The sequence below is a fragment of the Lissotriton helveticus genome, chromosome 4_1, assembly GCF_964261635.1.
Source record: "Lissotriton helveticus chromosome 4_1, aLisHel1.1, whole genome shotgun sequence".
Taxonomy (NCBI): domain Eukaryota; kingdom Metazoa; phylum Chordata; class Amphibia; order Caudata; family Salamandridae; genus Lissotriton; species Lissotriton helveticus.
Window position 1 is genome coordinate 136,357,728 of NC_136063.1, and position 20,920 is coordinate 136,378,647.

Sequence of the window (20,920 nt, forward strand, 5' to 3'; positions counted from 1 at the left end):
TGGCGGAAGCGTTCTGAACCCTTTGCAGTCTTGTGATCTCCACTTTATTGACTCCCAAGTAGAGTGAGTTGGCGTAGTCCAGTCTAGACAGAATAGATGCTTGGACAATTACCAGCCTCATGTCCGGGTCGAAAAAACCTCAGCACTGGTTTGAGCTCCTTTAGGATGCCAAAACAGGTTCCTGCTACTTTCTTTGTTTGAGTCTGAAAGCTAAGGGTGGCATCTACCCACACACACAGATTTGTTACCACCTGTTTGGTAACAGGTGCATCGCCCAGCTTGGCATGCCACCAATGCTCACTCCACAACTCAGTGTTTCTCCCAACCAGCAGGACCTTGGACTTGTTGGCATTTAACTGAACACAGTTGGTAGTCATCCACTAATATATAAACTCTAGATCCCTCCAGAACTTGCATGAGCCCTGTCCTGAGAGAGGAACTACCAACTGTGTGTCGTCCACGCAAGACACTGATGTGAGCCCTCTACTTTTTGCCACTGCTGCCAAAGGTTGCACATATACGTTACACAGCGTTGGGCTCAAACCTAAGCCCTGTGGTACCCCATATTTGAGGTTGTGTGTGGAATGGAATGGAATGGAATATACACGTATATTGCGCATGGTTACCCGTAGACATCCCAGCGCATTAGGATAACTAGAACGCCAAACCACTCAAGGGAAAAGGAAGGTCTTCAGCTGTTTCCTGAATTGTAAATAGTTGGATTCAAAACGAATTGATTCAGGGAGTTGATTCCAGAGTTTTGCTGCGTGAAGCGCAAATCTGCGTCCGCCAGAGCGGGCCCGGCGAAACCTCGGAACTGTCAGCAACATTTTGTGATTGGATCTAAGAGTCCGTAATACCGGAAGGCGTTGAAACATCAGGGGAAGAAGCGATGGACCATTACCGGTAAGAGATTTATGTACGGTACACATAGATTTAAACACAATTCTTTGTTGCACAGGAAGCCAGTGTAGCTGACGAAGTGCTGGCTTAGCAGAGTCGCGTCTCGCAACCTTTAAAAGTAGACGGGCCGCTCAGTTCTGGAGCAGCTGTAGGATCTTGATAGTCCCATGTGGAACGCCCAAATAAATCGCATTAGAATAGTCAAGTCGCGATAGAATAAGGGCTTGTACCAACAGGCGTCTAGCATCAAACGGGAGAAGAGGGAGGATCTTCCTCAGCGTTCTGATCAAACCATAACATGTGGCCGCCACCTTGCGAGCCTGTACCAGAAAGCTTAGACTAGGATCGATCCACACACCCAGACTCTTGATCTGGCTCTTCGACAAAGGTCTAGGGCCCAGCACTGTTGGCCAACTAAGATCAAGATTAGTGGGAGGGGCGTGACCCAGTAGCATGACTTCCGTCTTAGAGCCGTTAAGTTTTAGGAAAGAGGCATCCATCCACTCAGCTACGTTAACCAGGCAGGATTTAAGATTGTTATTATTCTGGTCCAACTGGCTAAGAGACACTACCAGCTGGGTGTCATCCACGTAGGTTACCAGTTGGACCCCCCAGGGAAGTACAATGTCTGCCTGGGGCCGCATATAGATGTTGAACATGGTTGGACTCAACGCGGATCCCTGGGGGACACCATACTGCAACCCTGTCTGCTTCGAGTGCACCTCACCCTCACAGACCACAAATGATCTGTGAGCTAGAAATGACCGAAGCCACTCCAGAGCAGGTCCCGATACTCCCACCAACATCAGTCTTTGTATCAAAATACGGTGGTTTACCGTATCGAAGGCTGCGCTGAGGTCTAACAGGATGATCGCAGCGCAGCCTCCGATGTCCACAATTTTCCTGGTGTCTTCCACCACTGCCAGGAGGGCCGTCTCGGTGCCCTGTTTACTTCTGAATCCTGTCTGAGTGGGATGTAAGGCTCCATTACTTTCGACATATGTCGCCAACGTAGTGTTCACGTGTCTTTACGCTAATTTGCTAATGCCGGGGAGAAGGGAAATAGGCCGATAATTTGCCCATTCCCCGGGATCCAAGTTAGTTTTTTTTAGCAATGCTCTGACATGTGCCTGTTTCCATAAAGGGGGAACCTGTCCAGCTGCCAACGAAGTATTGATAACATGCTGGATGACTGGGGCAATAGTCTCCGATACTAACTTAAGTACGGAGGGAGGCGCCACATCGGCTGGGGATCCAGATTTAAGGTTCTCCAGAAGACACTGTGAGTCAGATGGAGAAAGAAGAGGGAACACCTCAAGCTTAGGATATGAGGGGACGCAAGGGGGTTGCAGATCAGTGTTCGAATGAGGAAATTGCGAATAGATGTTAGTAGCTTTAGAGAGAAAACAATTAGCAATTTCATCACAACGCCATTGGGCGTTCGAGACATCAGGGGGAGGGTCAGGAGGAGTGGTGAGGGATTTAAAAATTTAAAATATTTCCCATGGGGCATTGGCGGCCGACATAATCTTTCCCTGGTAATACTTAGATTGAGCATCTTTAATTCCAGCTTTATACTGTCTAAGTGCTAATCTATACTTGTCCTTGCTCGATGTAGAGAAATTTTTCCTCCATTTTCGTTCGGCCTGCTTACAAGTTTGTTTAAGCCTCCTAAGTCCAAGCGTATACCAAGGCTTCTTATTAGTACCTGCTCTTGGAAGCAAAAGGGGGAACTGCAACCTTATAGGTCCTATCAGCTAAAAAGGAAGCGAACCACTCAAGAGCAGAGCCCGCGATCCCCACACCCTCCAACCTCTGCAACAGGATCTGGTGGGAGACGGTGTCGAATGCAGCACTGAGATCTAACAAAATCAGTGCCGATGTATAACCCTTGTCTAAGGCCCTCCTCAGATGCTCGGTCACAGCCAAGAGGGCTGATTCCGTACTGTGACCCGGCCGAAAGCCATTCTGGGAGGGGTCAGTAAGTTGTTCTCCTCCCGATAACCTGTGAGTATGGAATTAGTGTAGGATTCCAAAATCTAGGAAACCCAGGGTATGAGAGAGATGGGTCGGAAGTTCTCTGGTTTATTAGTGTCAAGCTTTGGCTTTTATCAGCAGAGGAACCACCCTAGCTTGCTTCCAAGCACTAGGGACCGTAGATGTAAGCAGTGACTGATTAATCAGATGGCTCAAAAGTGGTAAAAACACAGAGAGCGATTTCGGGAATTGATCTGGCTTAAGAGGGTCGGCAGGGGAGCCAGTTTTAATCTTATGGCAGAGCAGAACCAGCTCCTCTTGAGGGATAGGGGGGAACGCAACCAGCAGATGACTGCAGGAGGGTCCGGACACAGGCCCCTTATGAACCCCTTGTTGAGGGAAGGATCTATATATTGTTTCTACCTTCTTCACAAAAAAGGAAGCAAGGGTCTCACACTAGGCATCAGATACTACAGAAGGTATATATATATATTTGCAGTGGTTTTGAGATCTTTTACTATGTAGTAGACACTTTTAGAAGGGTTACTACTATTTCTAATCACGTTAGAGTAATATGCTGCCCGCTCAGATTGAATTGCCCTATGATGTTTCCTAATTGCTAACTGGTAGCAACCCTTTAACATTGGAACATAGTCTCTTCTCCAGGCAAGTTCCAGCTTTTTTCAGCCTTTAAGTAGGGATGCCAACCAGCCATTGTACCATGCACTAGATTTAGTGCCACGGCACTTGGACCACCTGGCAGGAACCAGGGAGTCCAGAGCATGGGAGATCCAGGCCGAAAAAGCACCATAAGCCAACACAGGTTCCAATGGCATATTAGGCATGGTGGTGGAAAGAAGCTTGTGAAAATAGGTGACATCGAGTTCATGCCATGGACGCTTAAAGCAGAGCTTTTCGGAAGCCCTCTTAACTGGCTCGACACCTGCCAGTATCATAGACGCTAGAAAGTGATCAGACCAGCATATCGGTGATGGGGTAAGGACCGTAAGGAAGGACAGGTTGGAAAAGACAGGGTCTAATAAATAGCCAGCAGAATGCGTGGATCCCTGGACCCGCCTCCAAATCAGCCAGGAAGTTGGTAATTTCTATGTCCTGGGAATTATCCAAGTGTAAGTTAAAATCACCAATGACACTGAAGTTAGCAGCTGTCATTGCTAGGAGACTTAGGACTTTGATGAGAGTGGATCTAAACTCCCTAGAAGGACCAGGAGGGCGGCAGATTAATAGTCCGTCATAGTGTAGTTGGCGTGAAGCGAGATCCGAAAAAGTCCACATTCACACCCCTCCACAGGCTCCTTTACCAAGTAACACATGAAATCAGACGTAAATATTACCGCCAACCCGCCCCCCCTGGAACCTCGGCTTAGTGTCAGAATGCTGTATACCTGGGGAGAGCCAGGCCAGGTTCTACCACTGTGTCCTTAGTTAACCATGTCTCAGTCAAAAAGAGGACATCTGGAAGATCAGCTTAAAGCAATACATAGACATCTAAAAGATGTTTGACTAATAAACAACAAGTAAGGCTCAAAAGTTTGATAGTGGACTTATGGTCAGTCTGTGACGGAGTGGATACAGCCGATGGCCAGGAGTTATAGCCACAAGATATGCAGCCGAAAGGGCCCTCATGATAGCTACAGGGCCGGCAGTTGCTCAGGCGGATGTATGACGTTACAACGCAGGCTATTACAACGCCTGCCTTTACAACGCGGTTTTTACATCGCAAACCTTTACAACGCATAGCACTTAGAGGTGCTGGATAGTGGTAAGTATAATTTTCTATTCCAACTCCAGTCCCCGTGGACACTAGGGAAGGTGTTGGATAGAAAATTAAACGTATTCCCTATCATAGAGCGCCCCCCAGCGCAATGTGTTGTAATGGTTTGCGTTGTAATGCCCGCGTTGTAATGGTAGTGCGTTGTAATAGTTTCGTTGTAACGGTTGTTCACCGCATAGGCTGATTCCCTGCCTGATCTTAAGGAGGTTGTCCACAGAATACCATACTATATCTTTTACAGAACCTGCAGCGTGTCTGGCATATGGCGGCATCCTGGCATGGACGAGCGCAGACGGGTTTGCCTTTGGCGTGCCCGCTGAACGCCCGCCACGGCATGGGTTTATGAAGACAGAAATGCCGGGAGCGCGAGGCCGGGAACAACTGCCACGCGCACTACTCAAACGGCACGTCAGCCGCGGCGGTACGGTCGGGGGTAGAAAGAAGCCTGAGAATGCTGGTGTGCAAAAGCAAGTAAGTAAGCGCCCCGTTCAAGTCCCCGATTTAAATGAAGTTAAAAAGCAGCTTTTTAGTTAAAATACCAATAAACACAACACCGTGCTACAAACAGCTGAAGCAGTGCGCGCAATGAAATTCGTTTTATTTACTTTTATGTTTACTTACCTGTATTTGGCTGTATTCTGTAGTTTACTACCCCCCGCCCCATGTCACTGCCCGGCAGCACTCCCACCACCGGCCGCTACTGCCTGCCCACCCCATCAAGTTAAAATTCAAACCCTTACATGAAGAGTCCTTACCTCCAGGAGCAAGCTGTAGAAGAAAAAGTCTCTAAGAGTCAGGAAAGCACACTTCTACACATCCTAGAACTTGTGCTTTAAAGACAACAATGTGTACACGTGTGATGGAGCGTAAAAGCATATTCTGCACGTTTTTAATTTGGCAGGATAACCTATATGTACAAAAAGATTCAACAAAGTGCATAAGAGAAGAGTGCATTATGAATTTATGATGCATGTCTATTACCATCGTGTGCTTGAGACGTTTCCACGACGATACATACAGATATATTACCTTCGCAGCTTGTGATGGAAGCTTACCCTGATGTTAGTGTGTGCAGCATCTGTTCTGTGACACGCGTTTGAAAGCCTTGCCCTGTCATAGCGCCTCGAGTACTTGATTCAAGCCTATACATTAGCCTTCGATGCCCAGGGCTTTCATTCACACAGCTCACGCTGTTGTAGGCTCATTTGAAAACACTCAGTATTGTCGGGTGAAAGGTGGTAGCCTGGAACAGAAAGCTCCACTCTGTGCCGACCCCCCCACCCGTCTCCCCCTCCTCAGATTTGCGCCGCGTCTCCCCCCTTCCTTGCCTACGTGCAGTCTGAGGCAGCCCCTCGGCTGCTGCTGCCGCCTCGCATCCTCCTGGACCACTCTCGCTCCGCAGTAATGGGGGCGCACTGCGCATGCGCACAGCATCTGCGGCTGGCCCCAAACCAACCTGCCGGGCCTGCGGGGAGAGAGGGGAGGAGCCGGGGGAGGGCTGGCGCAGCGCTAGGGTCGGATACCCATGCAGGAGCCGGTCCGCTCGGCGGGTAGTGCATCCCGGATCCGAGGCGGAACGCTCCTCCCACAGGGACCACAGCTGTGGGTGCCCCGAAGAATGTGACCCGCAGACGGACTATCCGCGAGCCGCGTCCCTCGGATCCGAACCTTCCTTAGACCCCGAACCCTCGTGAGTGGACCCTTGACAAAGGATGCGCGTCCGGCTCGGGTCCGGCAGCAGTCCCGGGCTCTAGCGGATACTCGGAGGCGGGGAATTTCGAATAGGAGGAGAGGGGTGCGTGCTGGACTCTCCGGAGGGGCTGAGGGGGTCTCCAGCCCCCGCCACCTCTGCCCCAGATGTACGCCTTCTACTCCCTGATAGTCTACATCTTCTACACCCTCTTTAAGAAGGAGGAGCCCGGGGAGGATGAGGAGGGACCGCCCGCCGATCCGCCGGACCCTGCGCGGGTAAGGAGGGTGCCTGGAGCGGGGTGGCACGGGCAATGCTCTGCTGACTTCACCAGTGCGGCCAACACTGGTGAAGGGAAGACATCTGAGCCTCTCTCAGCCAGCACTTACTGGAGTTCACTCCTGGTGGCATAACAGCACTGTGTGTGAGGGAAGCGTGCACTGCTGATGCCTGTAGAGCACCTGTTCTGAGATAAGCGTGCACTTCTGATGCCTGTAGAGCACCTGCTCTGAATGAGATAAGCGTGCACTGCTGATGCCTGTAGAGCACCTGTTCTGAATGAGATAAGCGTGCACTGCTGATGCCTGTAGAGCACCTGGTCTGAGATAAGCTTGCACCGCTGATGCCTGTAGAGCACCCGCTGAGATAAGCGTGCACTGCTGATGCCTGTAGAGCACCTGCTCTGAATGAGATAAGCGTGCACTGCTGATGCCTGTAGAGCACCTGTTCTGAATGAGATAAGCGTGCACTGCTGATGCCTGTAGAGCACCTGGTCTGAGATAAGCTTGCACCGCTGATGCCTGTAGAGCACCCGCTGAGATAAGCGTGCACTGCTGATGCCTGTAGAGCACCGGAACTGAGATAAGCGTGCACTGCTGAGGCCTGGAGAGCACCTGTTCTGAATGAGATAAGCGTGCACTGCTGATGCCTGGAGAGCATCTGTTCTGTGTGAGGGGAGCCTGCACAGTTGATGCCTGTAGAGCACCCGCTGAGATAAGCGTGCACTGCTGATGCCTGTAGAGCACCTGAACTGAGATAAGCGTGCACTGCTGATGCCTGTAGAGCACCTGTTCTGAATGAGATAAGCGTGCACTGCTGATGCCTGGAGAGCATCTATTCTGTGTGAGGGGAGCCTGCACAGCTGATGCCTGTAGAGCACCCGCTGAGATAAGCGTGCACTGCTGATGCCTGTAGAGCACCTGAACTGAGATAAGCGTGCACTGCTGATGCCTGTAGAGCACCTGTTCTGAATGAGATAAGCGTGCACTGCTGATGCCTGGAGAGCATCTGTTCTGTGTGAGGGGAGCCTGCACTGCTGATGCCCGTAGAGCACCGCTGAGATAAGCGTGCACTGCTGATGCCTGTAGAGCACCTGAACTGAGATAAGCGTGCACTGCTGATGCCTGTAGAGCACCTGTTCTGAATGAGATAAGCGTGCACTGCTGATGCCTGTAGAGCACCTGTTCTGAACGAGATAAGCGTGCACTGCTGATGCCTGCAGAGCACCTGGTCTGTACGAGGGAATCTTGCACTGATGATGCCTGTAGGGCACCTGTTCTGTATGAGGGGAGCTTACACTGCTGATGCCTGTAGAGCACCTGTTCTGAATGAGATAAGCGTGCACTGCTGATGCCTGTAGAGCACCTGAACTGAGATAAGCTTGCACTGCTGATGCCTGTAGAGCACCTGTTCTGAATGAGATAAGCGTTTACTGCTGATGCCTGTAGAGCACCTGTTCTGAATGAGATAAGCGTGCACTGCTGATGCCTGTAGAGCATCTGTTCTGAATGAGATAAGCGTGCACTGCTGGTGCCTGTAGAGCACCTGTTCTGAATGAGATAAGCGTTCACTGCTGATGCCTGTAGAACACCTGTTCTGAATGAGATAAGCGTGCACTGCCGATGCCTGTAGAGCACCTGTTCTGAACTGAGATAAGCGTGCACTGCTGATGCCTGTAGAACCCCTGTTCTGAATGAGATAAGCGTGCACTGCTGATGCCTGTAGAGCACCTGTTCTGAAAGAGATAAGCGTGCACTGCTGATGCCTGTAGAGCACCTGTTCTGAACTGAGATAAGCGTGCACTGCTGATGCCTGTAGAGCACCTGTTCTGAATGAGATAAGCGTGCACTGCTGATGCCTGTAGAACACCTGTTCTGAATGAGATAAGCGTGCACTGCTGGTGCCTGTAGAGCACCTGTTCTGAATGAGATAAGCGTGCACTGCTGATGCCTGGAGAGCACCTGTTCTGAATGAGATAAGCGTGCACTGCTGGTGCCTGTAGAGCACCTGTTCTGAATGAGATAAGCGTGCACTGCTGGTGCCTGTAGAGCACCTGTTCTGAATGAGATAAGCTTGCACTGCTGATGCCTGTAGAGCACCCATTCTGAATGAGATAAGCTTGCACTGCTGATGCCTGTAGTACGCCTATTTTGTGTGAGAGTAGTTTGCAATGCTGAAGCTTGTAGTGCACCTTTACTGTGTCAGAGAAGCTTACACTTCTGATGCCTGTGGAGCACCTGTTCTGTACGAGGGGAGCTTGTACTGCTGATGCCTGTAGAGTACCTGGTCTGTACGAGGGGAACTTGCACTGCTGGTGCCTATAGAGCACCTGTTCTGTACGAGGGGAGCTTACACTGCTGATGCCTGTAGAGTACCTGGTCTGTACGAGAGAAGCATGCACTGCTGATGGCTGTAGAGCACCTGTTCTGTATGAGGGGAGCTTGCACTGCTGATGCCTGTAGAGTACCTGGTCTGTACGAGGGGAGCTTGCACTGCTGATACCTGTACATCACCTGTTCTGTACGAGGGGAGCGTGCACTGCTGATGCCTGTAGAGTACCTGGTCTGTACGAGGGGAGCTTACACTGGTGATGCCTGTGGAGCACCTGTTCTGTACGAGGGGAGCTTGCACTGCTGATGCCTGTAGAGTACCTGGTCTGTACGAGGGAAGCTTGCAGTGCTGATGCCTGTAGAGTACCTGGTCTGTACGAGGGGAGCTTACACTGGTGATGCCTGTACAGCACCCGCTCTGAACGAGATAAGCGTGCACTGCTGATGCCTGCAGAGCACCTGGTCTGTACGAGGGAAGCTTGCACTGCTGATGCCTGTAGGACACCTGTTCTGTATGAGGAGAGCTTACACTGCTGATGCCTGTAGAGCACCAGGTCTGTACGAGGGGAGCTTGCACTGCTGATGCCTGTAGAGCACCTGGTCTGTACAAGGGAAGCTTGCACTGCTGATGCCTGTAGAGCACCTGGTCTGTACGAGGGGAGTTTACACTGCTGATGCCTGTAGAGTACCTGGTCTGTACGAGGGGAGCTTGCACTGCTGATGCCTGTAGAGCACCTGGTCTGTACGAGGGGAGCTTGCACTGCTGATGCCTGTAGAGCACCTGGTCTGTACGAGGGGAGCTTACACTGCTGATGCCTGTAGAGTACCTGGTCTGTACGAGGGGAGCTTGCACTGCTGATGCCTGTAGAGCACCGTATCTGTACGAGTCGAGCTTGCACTGCTGATGCCTGTAGAGCACCTGGTCTGTACGAGGGAAGGTTGCACTGCTGATGCCTGCAGAGCACCTGGTCTGTACGAGGGAAGCTTGCACTGCTGATGCCTGTAGCGCACCGGGTCTGTACGAGGGAAGCTTGCAGTGCTGATGCCTGTAGAGTACCTGGTCTGTATGAAGGGAGCTTGCACTGCTGATGCCTGTAGAGCACCTGGTCTGTATGAGGGGAGCTTGCACTGCTGATGCCTGTAGAGCACCTGGTCTGTACGAGGGGAGCTTGCACTGCTGATGCCTGTAGAGTACCTGGTCTCTACGAGGGGAGCTTGCACTGCTGATGCCTGTAGAGCACCGTATCTGTACGAGGGGAGCTTGCACTGCTGATGCCTGTAGAGCACCTGGTCTGTACGAGGGAAGCTTGCACTGCTGATGCCTGCAGAGCACCTGGTCTGTACGAGGGACGCTTGCACTGCTGATGCCTGTAGAGCACCGGGTCTGTACGAGAGAAGCTTACAGTGCTGATGCCTGTAGAGTACCTGGTCTGTACGAAGGGAGCTTGCACTGCTGATGCCTGTAGAGCACCTGGTCTGTACAAGGGGAGCTTGCACTGCTGATGCCTGTAGATCACCTGGTCTGTACGAGGGGAGCTTGCACTGCTGGTGCCTATAGAGCACCTGTTCTGTACGAGGGGAGCTTACACTGCTGATGCCTGTAGAGTACCTGGTCTGTACGAGGGGAGCTTGCACTGCTGATGCCTGTAGAGCACCGGGTCTGTACGAGGGGAGCTTGCACTGCTGATGCCTGCAGAGCACCTGGTCTGTACGAGGGAAGCTTGCACTGCTGATGCCTGTAGAGCACCGGGTCTGTACGAGGGGAGCTTGCACTGCTGATGCCTGTAGAGCACCGGGTCTGTACGAGGGGAGCTTGCACTGCTGATGCCTGTAGAGCACCGGGTCTGTACGAGGGGAGCTCGCACTGCTGATGCCTGTAGAGCACCGGGTCTGTACGAGGGAAGCATGCACTGCTGATGCCTGTAGAGCACCGGTCTATACAAGGGAAGCTCGCACTGCTGATGACGGCACTGTACCGGTTCTGTACGAGGGAAGCTTGCACTGCTGATGCCTGTAGAGCACCTGGTCTGTACGAGGGGAGCTTGCACTGCTGATGCCTGTAGAGCACCGGGTCTGTACGAGGGAAGCTTGCACTGCTGATGCCTGTAGAGCACCGGGTCTGTACGAGGGAAGCATGCACTGCTGATGCCTGTAGAGCACCGGTCTATACAAGGGAAGCTCGCACTGCTGATGCCGGCACTGTACCGGTTCTGTACGAGGGAAGCTTGCACTGCTGATGCCTGTAGAGCATGTGGTCTGTACGAGGGAAGCTTGCACTGCTGATGCCTGTAGAGCACCGGGTCTGTACGAGGGAAGCTTACAGTGCTGATGCCTGTAGAGTACCTGGTCTGTACAAAGGGAGCTTGCACTGCTGATGCCTTTAGAGCACCTGGTCTGTACGAGGGGAGCTTGCACTGCTGATGCCTGTAGAGCACCTGGTCTGTACGAGGGGAGCTTGCACTGCTGGTGCCTATAGAGCACCTGTTCTGTACGAGGGGAGCTTACACTGCTGATGCCTGTAGAGTACCTGGTCTGTACGAGGGGAGCTTGCACTGCTGATGCCTGTAGAGCACCGGGTCTGTACGAGGGGAGCTTGCACTGCTGATGCCTGCAGAGCACCTGGTCTGTACGAGGGAAGCTTGCACTGCTGATGCCTGTAGAGCACCGGCTCTGTACGAGGGGAGCTTGCACTGCTGATGCCTGTAGAGCACCGGGTCTGTACGAGGGGAGCTTGCACTGCTGATGCCTGTAGAGCACCGGGTCTGTACGAGGGGAGCTTGCACTGCTGATGCCTGTAGAGCACCGGGTCTGTACGAGGGAAGCATGCACTGCTGATGCCTGTAGAGCACCGGTCTATACAAGGGAAGCTCGCACTGCTGATGCCGGCACTGTACCGGTTCTGTACGAGGGAAGCTTGCACTGCTGATGCCTGTAGAGCACCTGGTCTGTACGAGGGGAGCTTGCACTGCTGATGCCTGTAGAGCACCGGGTCTGTACGAGGGAAGCTTGCACTGCTGATGCCTGTAGAGCACCGGGTCTGTACGAGGGAAGCATGCACTGCTGATGCCTGTAGAGCACCGGTCTATACAAGGGAAGCTCGCACTGCTGATGCCGGCACTGTACCGGTTCTGTACGAGGGAAGCTTGCACTGCTGATGCCTGTAGAGCATGTGGTCTGTACGAGGGAAGCTTGCACTGCTGATGCCTGTAGAGCACCTGGTCTGTACGAGGGGAGCTTGCACTGCTGATGCCTGTAGAGCACCGGGTCTGTACGAGGGAAGCTTGCACTGCTGATGCCTGTAGAGCACCGGGTCTGTACGAGGGAAGCATGCACTGCTGATGCCTGTAGAGCACCGGTCTATACAAGGGAAGCTCGCACTGCTGATGCCGGCACTGTACCGGTTCTGTGGGACAAAACTGCTGGCCTTGCTTGTTTGTTCTGAGAGAAGCCTGCATTGCTACTTGCTGTGCCTATTCTGTGTGCGTGAGTGAAGCTTGCACTTCCGTTGTTTATAGTGCACCTGTTGTGTGCACTATTGATACATGATGTGTATGTGTGACCATAATGTCTGTGCAGTGCCTGATTTTTCTTTTCAAGGGAACTTTCTCATGCTTCTGTAATGCTGAGACATGTAGGTTAATTTATAGCCAGGGACACTGGAATTATGCAGAAAGGGATTACCAAATTATGCGGCAGTGGTGACTAAATTATGCGCCAAAAAAGACAAATGATGCGGTGTAATTTCACACATTTTGTCATAGTATTATTTCCTTATTTGTCGTTTTTCCATAGGTTAACACTGCCTGGGTAAATGTTTAATCCCATTAGTACCTATCTAACACCCAAATAAGTATCAGAAAGGGGGGGCTTGGTCAACCTTTGCGAAGGGCCTTCCACTGCGCTGCAACATGTGCCCACACATTTTTAATAACTTTTGATCTCTTTGGGCTAGAAACAATTGCATGGTTACAATTTGCAGATTCTGCAGCAGATGGTAATTTGCGGCAAATGTGGAAAATGCAGCGACTTCAAAACTGCATAATGCCAGTGTCCCTGCTCATAGCTAGGCTTGCACCTGAGAACCCCTGCCTCCTCCGAGGAGAAGCCTGCTGTGGAACGAATCTCGGCTCCTCCTACACATGGCTACATTGTGTATTTTGTGAAATTTCGGCATAAAGTACTCTTTGCTATTTTTTCGATTTATGTGCATCTTATGTGTCATGGCTTTCTTATAATGCGTCTGTTCCTCACATGGTTTATTTCGTTTCTTTTGAATGAGCTTTACTTTTTAGTGTACCACTGTTTCCTGCGTTGGTATTGTTTTAAAGCGGGTTGTTGTGCGCCCATTCCACTTTACATCAAACCCGAGCTCACTAATAAAAGCCAATGTGCGTTCTTGACTACAATATATATATATTTTTTAAAACAGCACATATACCTGTTCAGAGTGGTGTGGGGCTTCAGTTAGCAAACTGATCTGCTTGTTTTTTATTTTGTTATCTTATGTGTTGAGTGTTTGTATAGCGCCCAGTCTGCCTTCGCTAATGCCTCATAGCGCTGGCTCGGTGCCAACCATCCCATCCCGTTGTTTCCTTCGCAGAGCCGAGTTTGAAATTGCTGTCATGACGTGTGCAGTGTGTAATGTGCCCGGTGAGGAGAAACAGTATGAGCTTGGAATTTAAATGTCCATGACTGACAGAACTGACAGCTGAGCCTGTGACGTTCTGAGCTGTGATTGGTGGATGTGACTCTAACGTGCTCTGTTGTTAAAGCGTCGGATCCCTTTCCAGACTGGGACCGTTAAACGTGCACTTTAGGACGCATCACGCACACCGATGCTATGAGGCTCCTGAGAACAGCCCAAGCAGATGCCAGATTGTGGTAGAAATGTTTTCGATCTTCGCCACTGAGAGATGCGAAAAAACGAAAGCACCGAACCAGTTCCCTCAATTGAATTTTTTTTTGCATTGTTTTTAAGTAAGCGCTGTTTCCATGACGTCCGTGGTGGTTCCACAGGCTCCGGTAATTACTTCTGTTGTATGTCAGTCACAGGGTCAACTACAGGGCGAAACTGTATTTTATTTTATTTTCTCAAATTCCATTAAAAACGCATTAATTTATGCTTTTGTAGACAAATGTGCTTTGCCAATCTTTTGTCATTTTTTGACATGAACACACGTCTCGAATTAAAAGGTTCGACGAGATGCAGGCAGGAGGCTGGTTCCAGTCTCTTGGGGAGACCATTTCTTCGCGAACGAGCCGCCTCGGTTGTCTCGCAAGATTTTTTTTCATCGCAAGATGTGAGTTCGGGTAAAATAACTGATTCAAATTTTCGTAGTTCAAAATTTTGAGGAATTTAACAAATTTCGCAAAACGTGAAAGTCGGGAAATTTGCACATTTTCTTGGCATTCTTGAAATTTCTCCTTGGCCTATATTGTTAACATACAAATGAGTATCATACATTTTTACCTTGTCTCTATCTTGGTTGCCAGTATTTTTCCTTCAAATTTTAAGCACAATATTTGAATTCGAATTTTTATTTAAAAGCACTTGTAAAGCGCACATACACCTAGCTGTTTCTTGGCGCTGACGGACTTATAGAACCTGGGTGAGAGCTGTGAGGAGCTAGGCTGAGAAAGCTTGCAGAAAGAGATGGGTTTTTAGGGCCTTTCGGAAATCGGGGTAGAGCGGGATGGATCGGATGGTGGGGGGAAGGGAGTTCCAAAAAGTGGGACCAAGAACCGCAAATTTCACCCCCCCCACAGGGCCGGCTTTAGGCATATGCAAGCTGTGCACCTGCACAGGGCCACCAAACCCCAGGGGCCACCACGCCAATATATCTCCTTAATATATTAATCCTCTGAGGATGGATACATATTTGCGTGGTGGCCCCTGGCAGGGATTTGGCGGCCTCCGGCTCTGTTCCACTTCTAAACACCCTGACCCCCACCTCGTCACTGGCCTGCGCGCTCTGCCCCGCCCGGACCCCCTCTTCCGGGCCCCCTACCTACGCTCCCTGCCCAGGGCCACCATGAGCCTAGAGCCGGCCCTGCACCCCATCCTCTTTTTCCTAAAGCGAGGGACTAGGAGAAGGGACTGGGAGAAGGTGCGAAGCTCTCTTGCCGGGATTTACAACTTAATATGTTAAAGGGTCGCTTTTTCTAACCAGGTGTTAAGGACCCTATAAACAGAATGTCTGGGATCCGTCTGAGAACAGATGTTGGTGCATAAACAGCAGATTGTGCAATGGAGCACGCTAACCTCAAATGTTGGCTATTGCCCCCAGTGAGGGCTTTAAGTGGGATCAAAAAATTAGGCAGTCTCTCGAAGGGGCGTGGCCTATGTAATGAGGGACGTGACTTAAACATACACAACCTAAAAACCTGTGCTTAGCATAGTGAGCGGCCGACTGGTATTTTGCTGCTGCTGTCATTACATCCAGATATATGAAACAACAAGTAACATCACACCTACAACGAGCCAGCACTATTGGCTTTGTCAAGGGTTGCTAGTTGTGTAAGATAAATAAAAACAGCTATGGCTTCCTTGTATAGAATGTTGAAAACGCTTCAGCTCTGAAATGATGAGCCTGTATAGAAACTGTAAGGAGTCTTTTTGAAGTTACCTGAAAGGCAATGAAGGGTGGGACCACTGCGGTTCATTGGGGGGAGGGGCAGCGGTGTCAGCTGTTAATGTAGGCTGGCAACACTACTAAGGAAGCATGGCACTGTCACCCAGGTGAGGGGTCGGCGCTGGCCCATCTAAATGTATGGTAGATTTTTAGGAATCCTTTACTCAAATTGTCATGGTTTTTCTGTGCACGTTTTAAAAGTTTTCTCTGCAAAAATGTTAAAAACTACTCTGCAAGTATCTAATTTTATCTCCTGTAGTTACACTGCCTCTACTGTACTTATTTATTGATCTCGGAAACAAGTAAAGCTTTGGCGGATCCAGCGAAGTTCAGCCGGGCGAGTCTTGGTTTACACCCTTCTGGCAACAGGTGCACCAACCCAGCGAGCTGTCCTACTGGTTATCAGCTCGCTGATGAGTCCAGGGTGCCAGTGACTAGCAGACAGGCTTGTTATAGGGACGCGTGGGATAGTGCAGTGTGGGATAAGGTGGGCGCATTACAGGCGAGCACCCGTTGTATGGACCTCAGAAGCATGTAACGCTACTTGAGCCCGCGGCCAGGCCGCCCCTCTCCGCAGCAGGAGCGCAGCCTACTGAGGTGTTAACTCTTCGTGCGTCGAGCGTGCCTGAGCGCTGCTTCGGGCTGCGATGGCTGCAGAGTGGAGAACGGCTGAGCAAGCTCGAGGACAGCAGGTGCCGCGGGTGCACATATGTGTGTGTACATATGCAACCAAACATGGAGGTAAAGTAACTGGCGTGTGTGTCTGGCATGAAGTGCTTACAACCACAAACATGCACATAAAAGAGAGAGAGAGAGACATTAAGGACCACACACATGCACATACACCCAGGTGAGTGTGTGTGTGTGTGCGACTGATCACCTGCCCTGCCCGCACTGCTAAGTGCAAAACGGAGTTTGCTCAATTAATCCACACAAAATCATGCAATTTTGTGTGGATTCATTGAGGAAACCCAGTTTTGCACTTAGCAGTGCGGGTTGGGACAAGTGATCAGTTGCACTTGCTTTGTTTGTTTGTTCTTGAGTTAAGGGGTTAGCTACCTCTTTCCGTCCCAGCACTCCTTGTTGGAACATTCGTTTGAATATTAAACCGGTTTACAGAACATAAATTAGGTGTGCGCAGCCCAAACCAATATTTTTTAGTGTGTGTGGCATGAAGGACCTGCTACCCACATGCACAAACATGCTCATAAACCCAGGTGAGTGTGTGTGTGTGTGTGTGGCATTAAAGGTCTGCTGCCTACACCCACACAAACACTTAAACCCACACTGGCACGATTTTTCTTTACCCTCCTCTTGACTCATTACCCGCACACCCACATGCATCATCCGGCATTCCTCTAAAAGATCTCCGATAAAGTGACCCTTCGGGGGACCCGTAGGGAATTGCAGCGCCGGCCCTACGAGGAGCAAACGCCCGATGATGAAGCATGACACTCTTCGGGGTGTGTGAGGGCAACAGAGGAAACACAATGTCTTTCCCTCTCATAGCTTTGGGTCTTTTACACCTAGGAATCCCCCTTTCTCTTTTTCCTTTCTTTTTCTTCCAATTTTTTAAGTATGGGTGACTTTTTGCACCACGATGCATGGGTGACTTTTTGCTCCCTGGCATAGGAACTTTGTCCTCCTTGTTGTTTAAACACACACACATATGGCAGTAAAGCCTTGTGTATGTGTATAAAAAACAGCAAAATGGCAGTAAGGAATTACTAGTTGCACCACCTCACTATACGCGAAGATCACAATGAGTTACTCTACAAATGCTGCCCACCTCTCTAGTCCACTGCCAAAGGACCATGAACATTCAAACAAACAACAAGCAAATAGAGAGGCAACAATAAGAGTAGTTGTACAGTGCTGCAATACACCAAAACGAAACAAATGTCCTTCAATGATGTGAAAAAATCATTTTTAATGCATCCTTTAGAGTATTCTTGGTTCGAGATGATCAAACAGACAGCCAACGCGTTTCGCCCGATTCGGGCTTCCTCAGGGCAAATACTTTGGCTCACCAGTGTAGCGGTGTTTTTCTGGATTGGATGAGCAAAGATATGGGCTTATTAGTATTGTATTGTATACAGCTCTTGTATAGCGCAACTGCCACCCTACGGGTATCCTGGCGCTTTTAGAGAGAATCTAATCAGATGGAGCCGGCCGATACAGGGCTGAATAGTGGGTAGAGGTATCCAATACTCCAAAAAGAGGGGGGGGGGACGTGAAGTAGATGAAATATAATTCACAAAAGTCGGCACAGGATTTCTTTTATGTTTTTCAGTGTCATTCCACTGCCGACGTACCGCTTGAACTGGGAGTGTACGCTGTGATATGCAACACTCCAATATAACCAAGTGTTTCTCAGACGGCCCCCATAAGAAGCCGAGTCTCTCGACTCGCCAACAATTCAGATCGGATTTCAGTTCTTGGGCCCTTGACAGAGAGCACCTCGCTGCACTTTTATTAACTAGCAATGGCAAAATCATCAGTCCTGACTTGACTTTTGAATCCTGACTAAAACATTAATACAACATGTTTCAGTGAAAAACAAATCAAAACAATTGTTCTCTGTCTACATGTCTATGAGATAAAGAATTGAAAGTGTGTGATGATTCAGTGTACTTTGAGATGTAAATAATCTGTATGCATTGTGGTGCAAACACTCTGCGGGTGGTGGGATGATACATCAAACATGTGAGGTGAGAATGGAGTATACTCACGTGGGAGGAGCCGAAGCCCGCTCAATGTAAGTTTTAAAGAATTTGTTACAATAGGTCAAGCAGAAGCCAGACATAAAAAACACTTGAAGTCAGGTGAAATATTCACTAAATTCCAGAGTTTAAGCCAGGCAGTTAAGCAGAGAAAAGGGACTTCTTTCCTTCATAAATCTGAAATCGCGATTCATTGAGCGTAACCTCCATGAGCGTTTTTGTTTCAGACTTATTCAATTCAAGGTTTAGGTCTCTGAACAGACAGCTGTAGGTCTCTAGAGTACCAATGGCATCAGTCCTTCACAAAAACTACAATATAAAGAAGGATAGAGAGAGTGTGGGTTTTGGTTCGACCCACTTCTCTCATTGGCTTTCTTGTATTTATGATGGTTTGCTATTGCTTGGATGGACTGTCCGTCAAGGCCATTGCATTCTATGGATGGCTACATTGCCCCATTTGTGTTCCCATCATGTTTCGGTGTGTGGGCACCCAGTAGTCCTTTTGATAGGCTGCACATAAAACATGCTACAGAGCTTGTGACTGAGGACAACATGTTATTGTGCTGAAACAAAGACACTTTATTGCTGATTTATGACTTTTTTGCTTGTTTAGGGAAAGCATGCTGTTTGAATGCCTGTTATAAAAATGCACTGGTAGTCACTAATCATCCTTATGTGTTGTGCATTAATTTGTTTAATTTTGTAGTCATGAAACAAGGTATTTTCCCCCTCTCAGTCAAAATAGGGGCATTGTCAAACAATGTAATTTTGCTGTTCAGCCCGCAGCCCTACCCCAATTAACAGCGCTGTAACACCCATAAGGCCTGGTTCGTATTATAACAAACTCTGCAGATAAATACATCATTAAATAAATAATTCAGATCACTATTTTGAGGACCAGTGTATTACAGCACTTCTGAGCCCATCAGTCCTGGTTCCCTGATGGCTTTAAGGGACTCCATGATCCCACTCAGGCTGACAATAGTTATCGATACCAGTAGCACCACTTACAGTGTGAAATTTGGGAATAAATCAAAGGAGCCAAAAGACTGAAGCAGCTAAGATGGAAAGGCGAGGGATCCATAAAGCTTTTAGTGTGTGTACAGCGGTGGCAATTCAAGGCTACAAGCACACGTTGCTACTATTAACCAAAACTGTCATCTTTAGTTACAACACTCGCTTCCACATCCGCAATTCCGTCCTTTTGACCCTTTATACGTCTTTGCCAAAATAATTTCTTATAAGCTTTAAAACAGTCTTTAAATCAATCAATCAATCAATCAGTGGCACTTATAGAGCGCGCTACATACCCGTAGGGTCTCAAGGCGCTGGGGGGGGGGGGGGGGGTGCCGCTACTGCTACTGCTCGAACAGCCAGGTCTTCAGCTTCTTCCTGAAGGAGAGGTGGTCTTGGGTCAGGCGCAGGTCGGTCGGGAGGGAGTTCCAGGTCTTGGTGGCCAGGTAGGAGAAGGACCTTCCTCCCGTAGTCGCTCTTCGGATGCGGGGGACGGCGGCGAGGGCGTGGTTGGCTGATCGGAGGTGGCGTTTGGGAGCGTAGAAGTTGACTCGGCTGTTGAGGTAGCTCGGGCCTTGGTCGTGTAGGGCTTTGTGTGCGTGGGTGAGGAGGCGGAAGGTGATTCTTTTGTTGACGGGGAGCCAGTGAAGGTCTCTCAGATGTCCGGAGATGTGGCTGGTTCGTGGGATGTCGAGGATGAGTCTGGCTGAGGCGTTCTGGATCCGCTGGAGTCTCTTCTGGAGCTTGCCGGTGGTACCGGCGTAGAGGGCGGTAAATTAAACAACAATTGCAACACAACGCATATATAGATAATCTAGTTATATGGTTGTTGATGGGCTTGTCGGCCTATGTCTGAGCATCTTAAAGTTTGTGCTGATTGTGTGGACAAATGTCGCTGTGTGCAGCCTGTGTGCGAACTATGGGAAAGTTCAGTCCAGAGCATGCACAGAAAATGTCGCACACTAGAGTGCATTCTGTTGTTGCTCTGCTATGAATTTACCTTTAAAAATGAAAAGACAAGAGGCGTTTGGCAAAACAGGAACAAATTGGTTTAAATAAATGCAATGACCGTGAGAGTATTGACAGAGTAGCGTCTGAAGAACGTCTCTCATTGTACAGAAGTTTTGGCTGACCATTTATACAGATCGTGAGGTACAATAAACCGATCTGGTATTCTTGGCCTAGTCATAAACAACAAGTACAACCAGCTGATAGGGAGGACATAGGTGGCTCTCGACTTCGGGGAGAGCTGGTGCAGGCCAGTGTGTATGTGTTCAGATGTCCGGGATGGGGAGCATGTGATCATTACGTGCAGTGAGCATGTTGTGTTCTGATTGGCTGAGTGTTCTTAACTAAATATGGCATATGACTTTGTGGTATTTTGGGAATGCACTCCTTTGGCATTGGCGCCAGTTTCCTCTGAACTGGTTGTGATGTAACTGCCTATATGTGGGACCGATCAGGGTTTTCCTTCGGTGCGCATTTGTCTTTGGGCTAAGAGTAACGGCACCTGTGACCTGTCAATTGATAGGCTCGGATCTGGGTCGCAGGGCCTGTCTGACCGCATATGTCTGACT

At 49.6% G+C, this 20,920-nt stretch overlaps 1 protein-coding gene across 1 annotated transcript in view; it reads left to right on the forward strand.

The window, feature by feature from the left end:
• Positions 1–6,532: 6,532 nt before the first annotated feature.
• Positions 6,533–20,920, forward strand: part of KIFC2 (kinesin family member C2) — a 209,096-nt gene continuing 194,708 nt past the window's right edge. The window contains exon 1 of the mRNA XM_078685515.1: positions 6,533–6,652. Coding sequence (XP_078541641.1) covers positions 6,533–6,652 — 120 coding nt within the window. The remainder of the gene's footprint in view (positions 6,653–20,920) is intronic.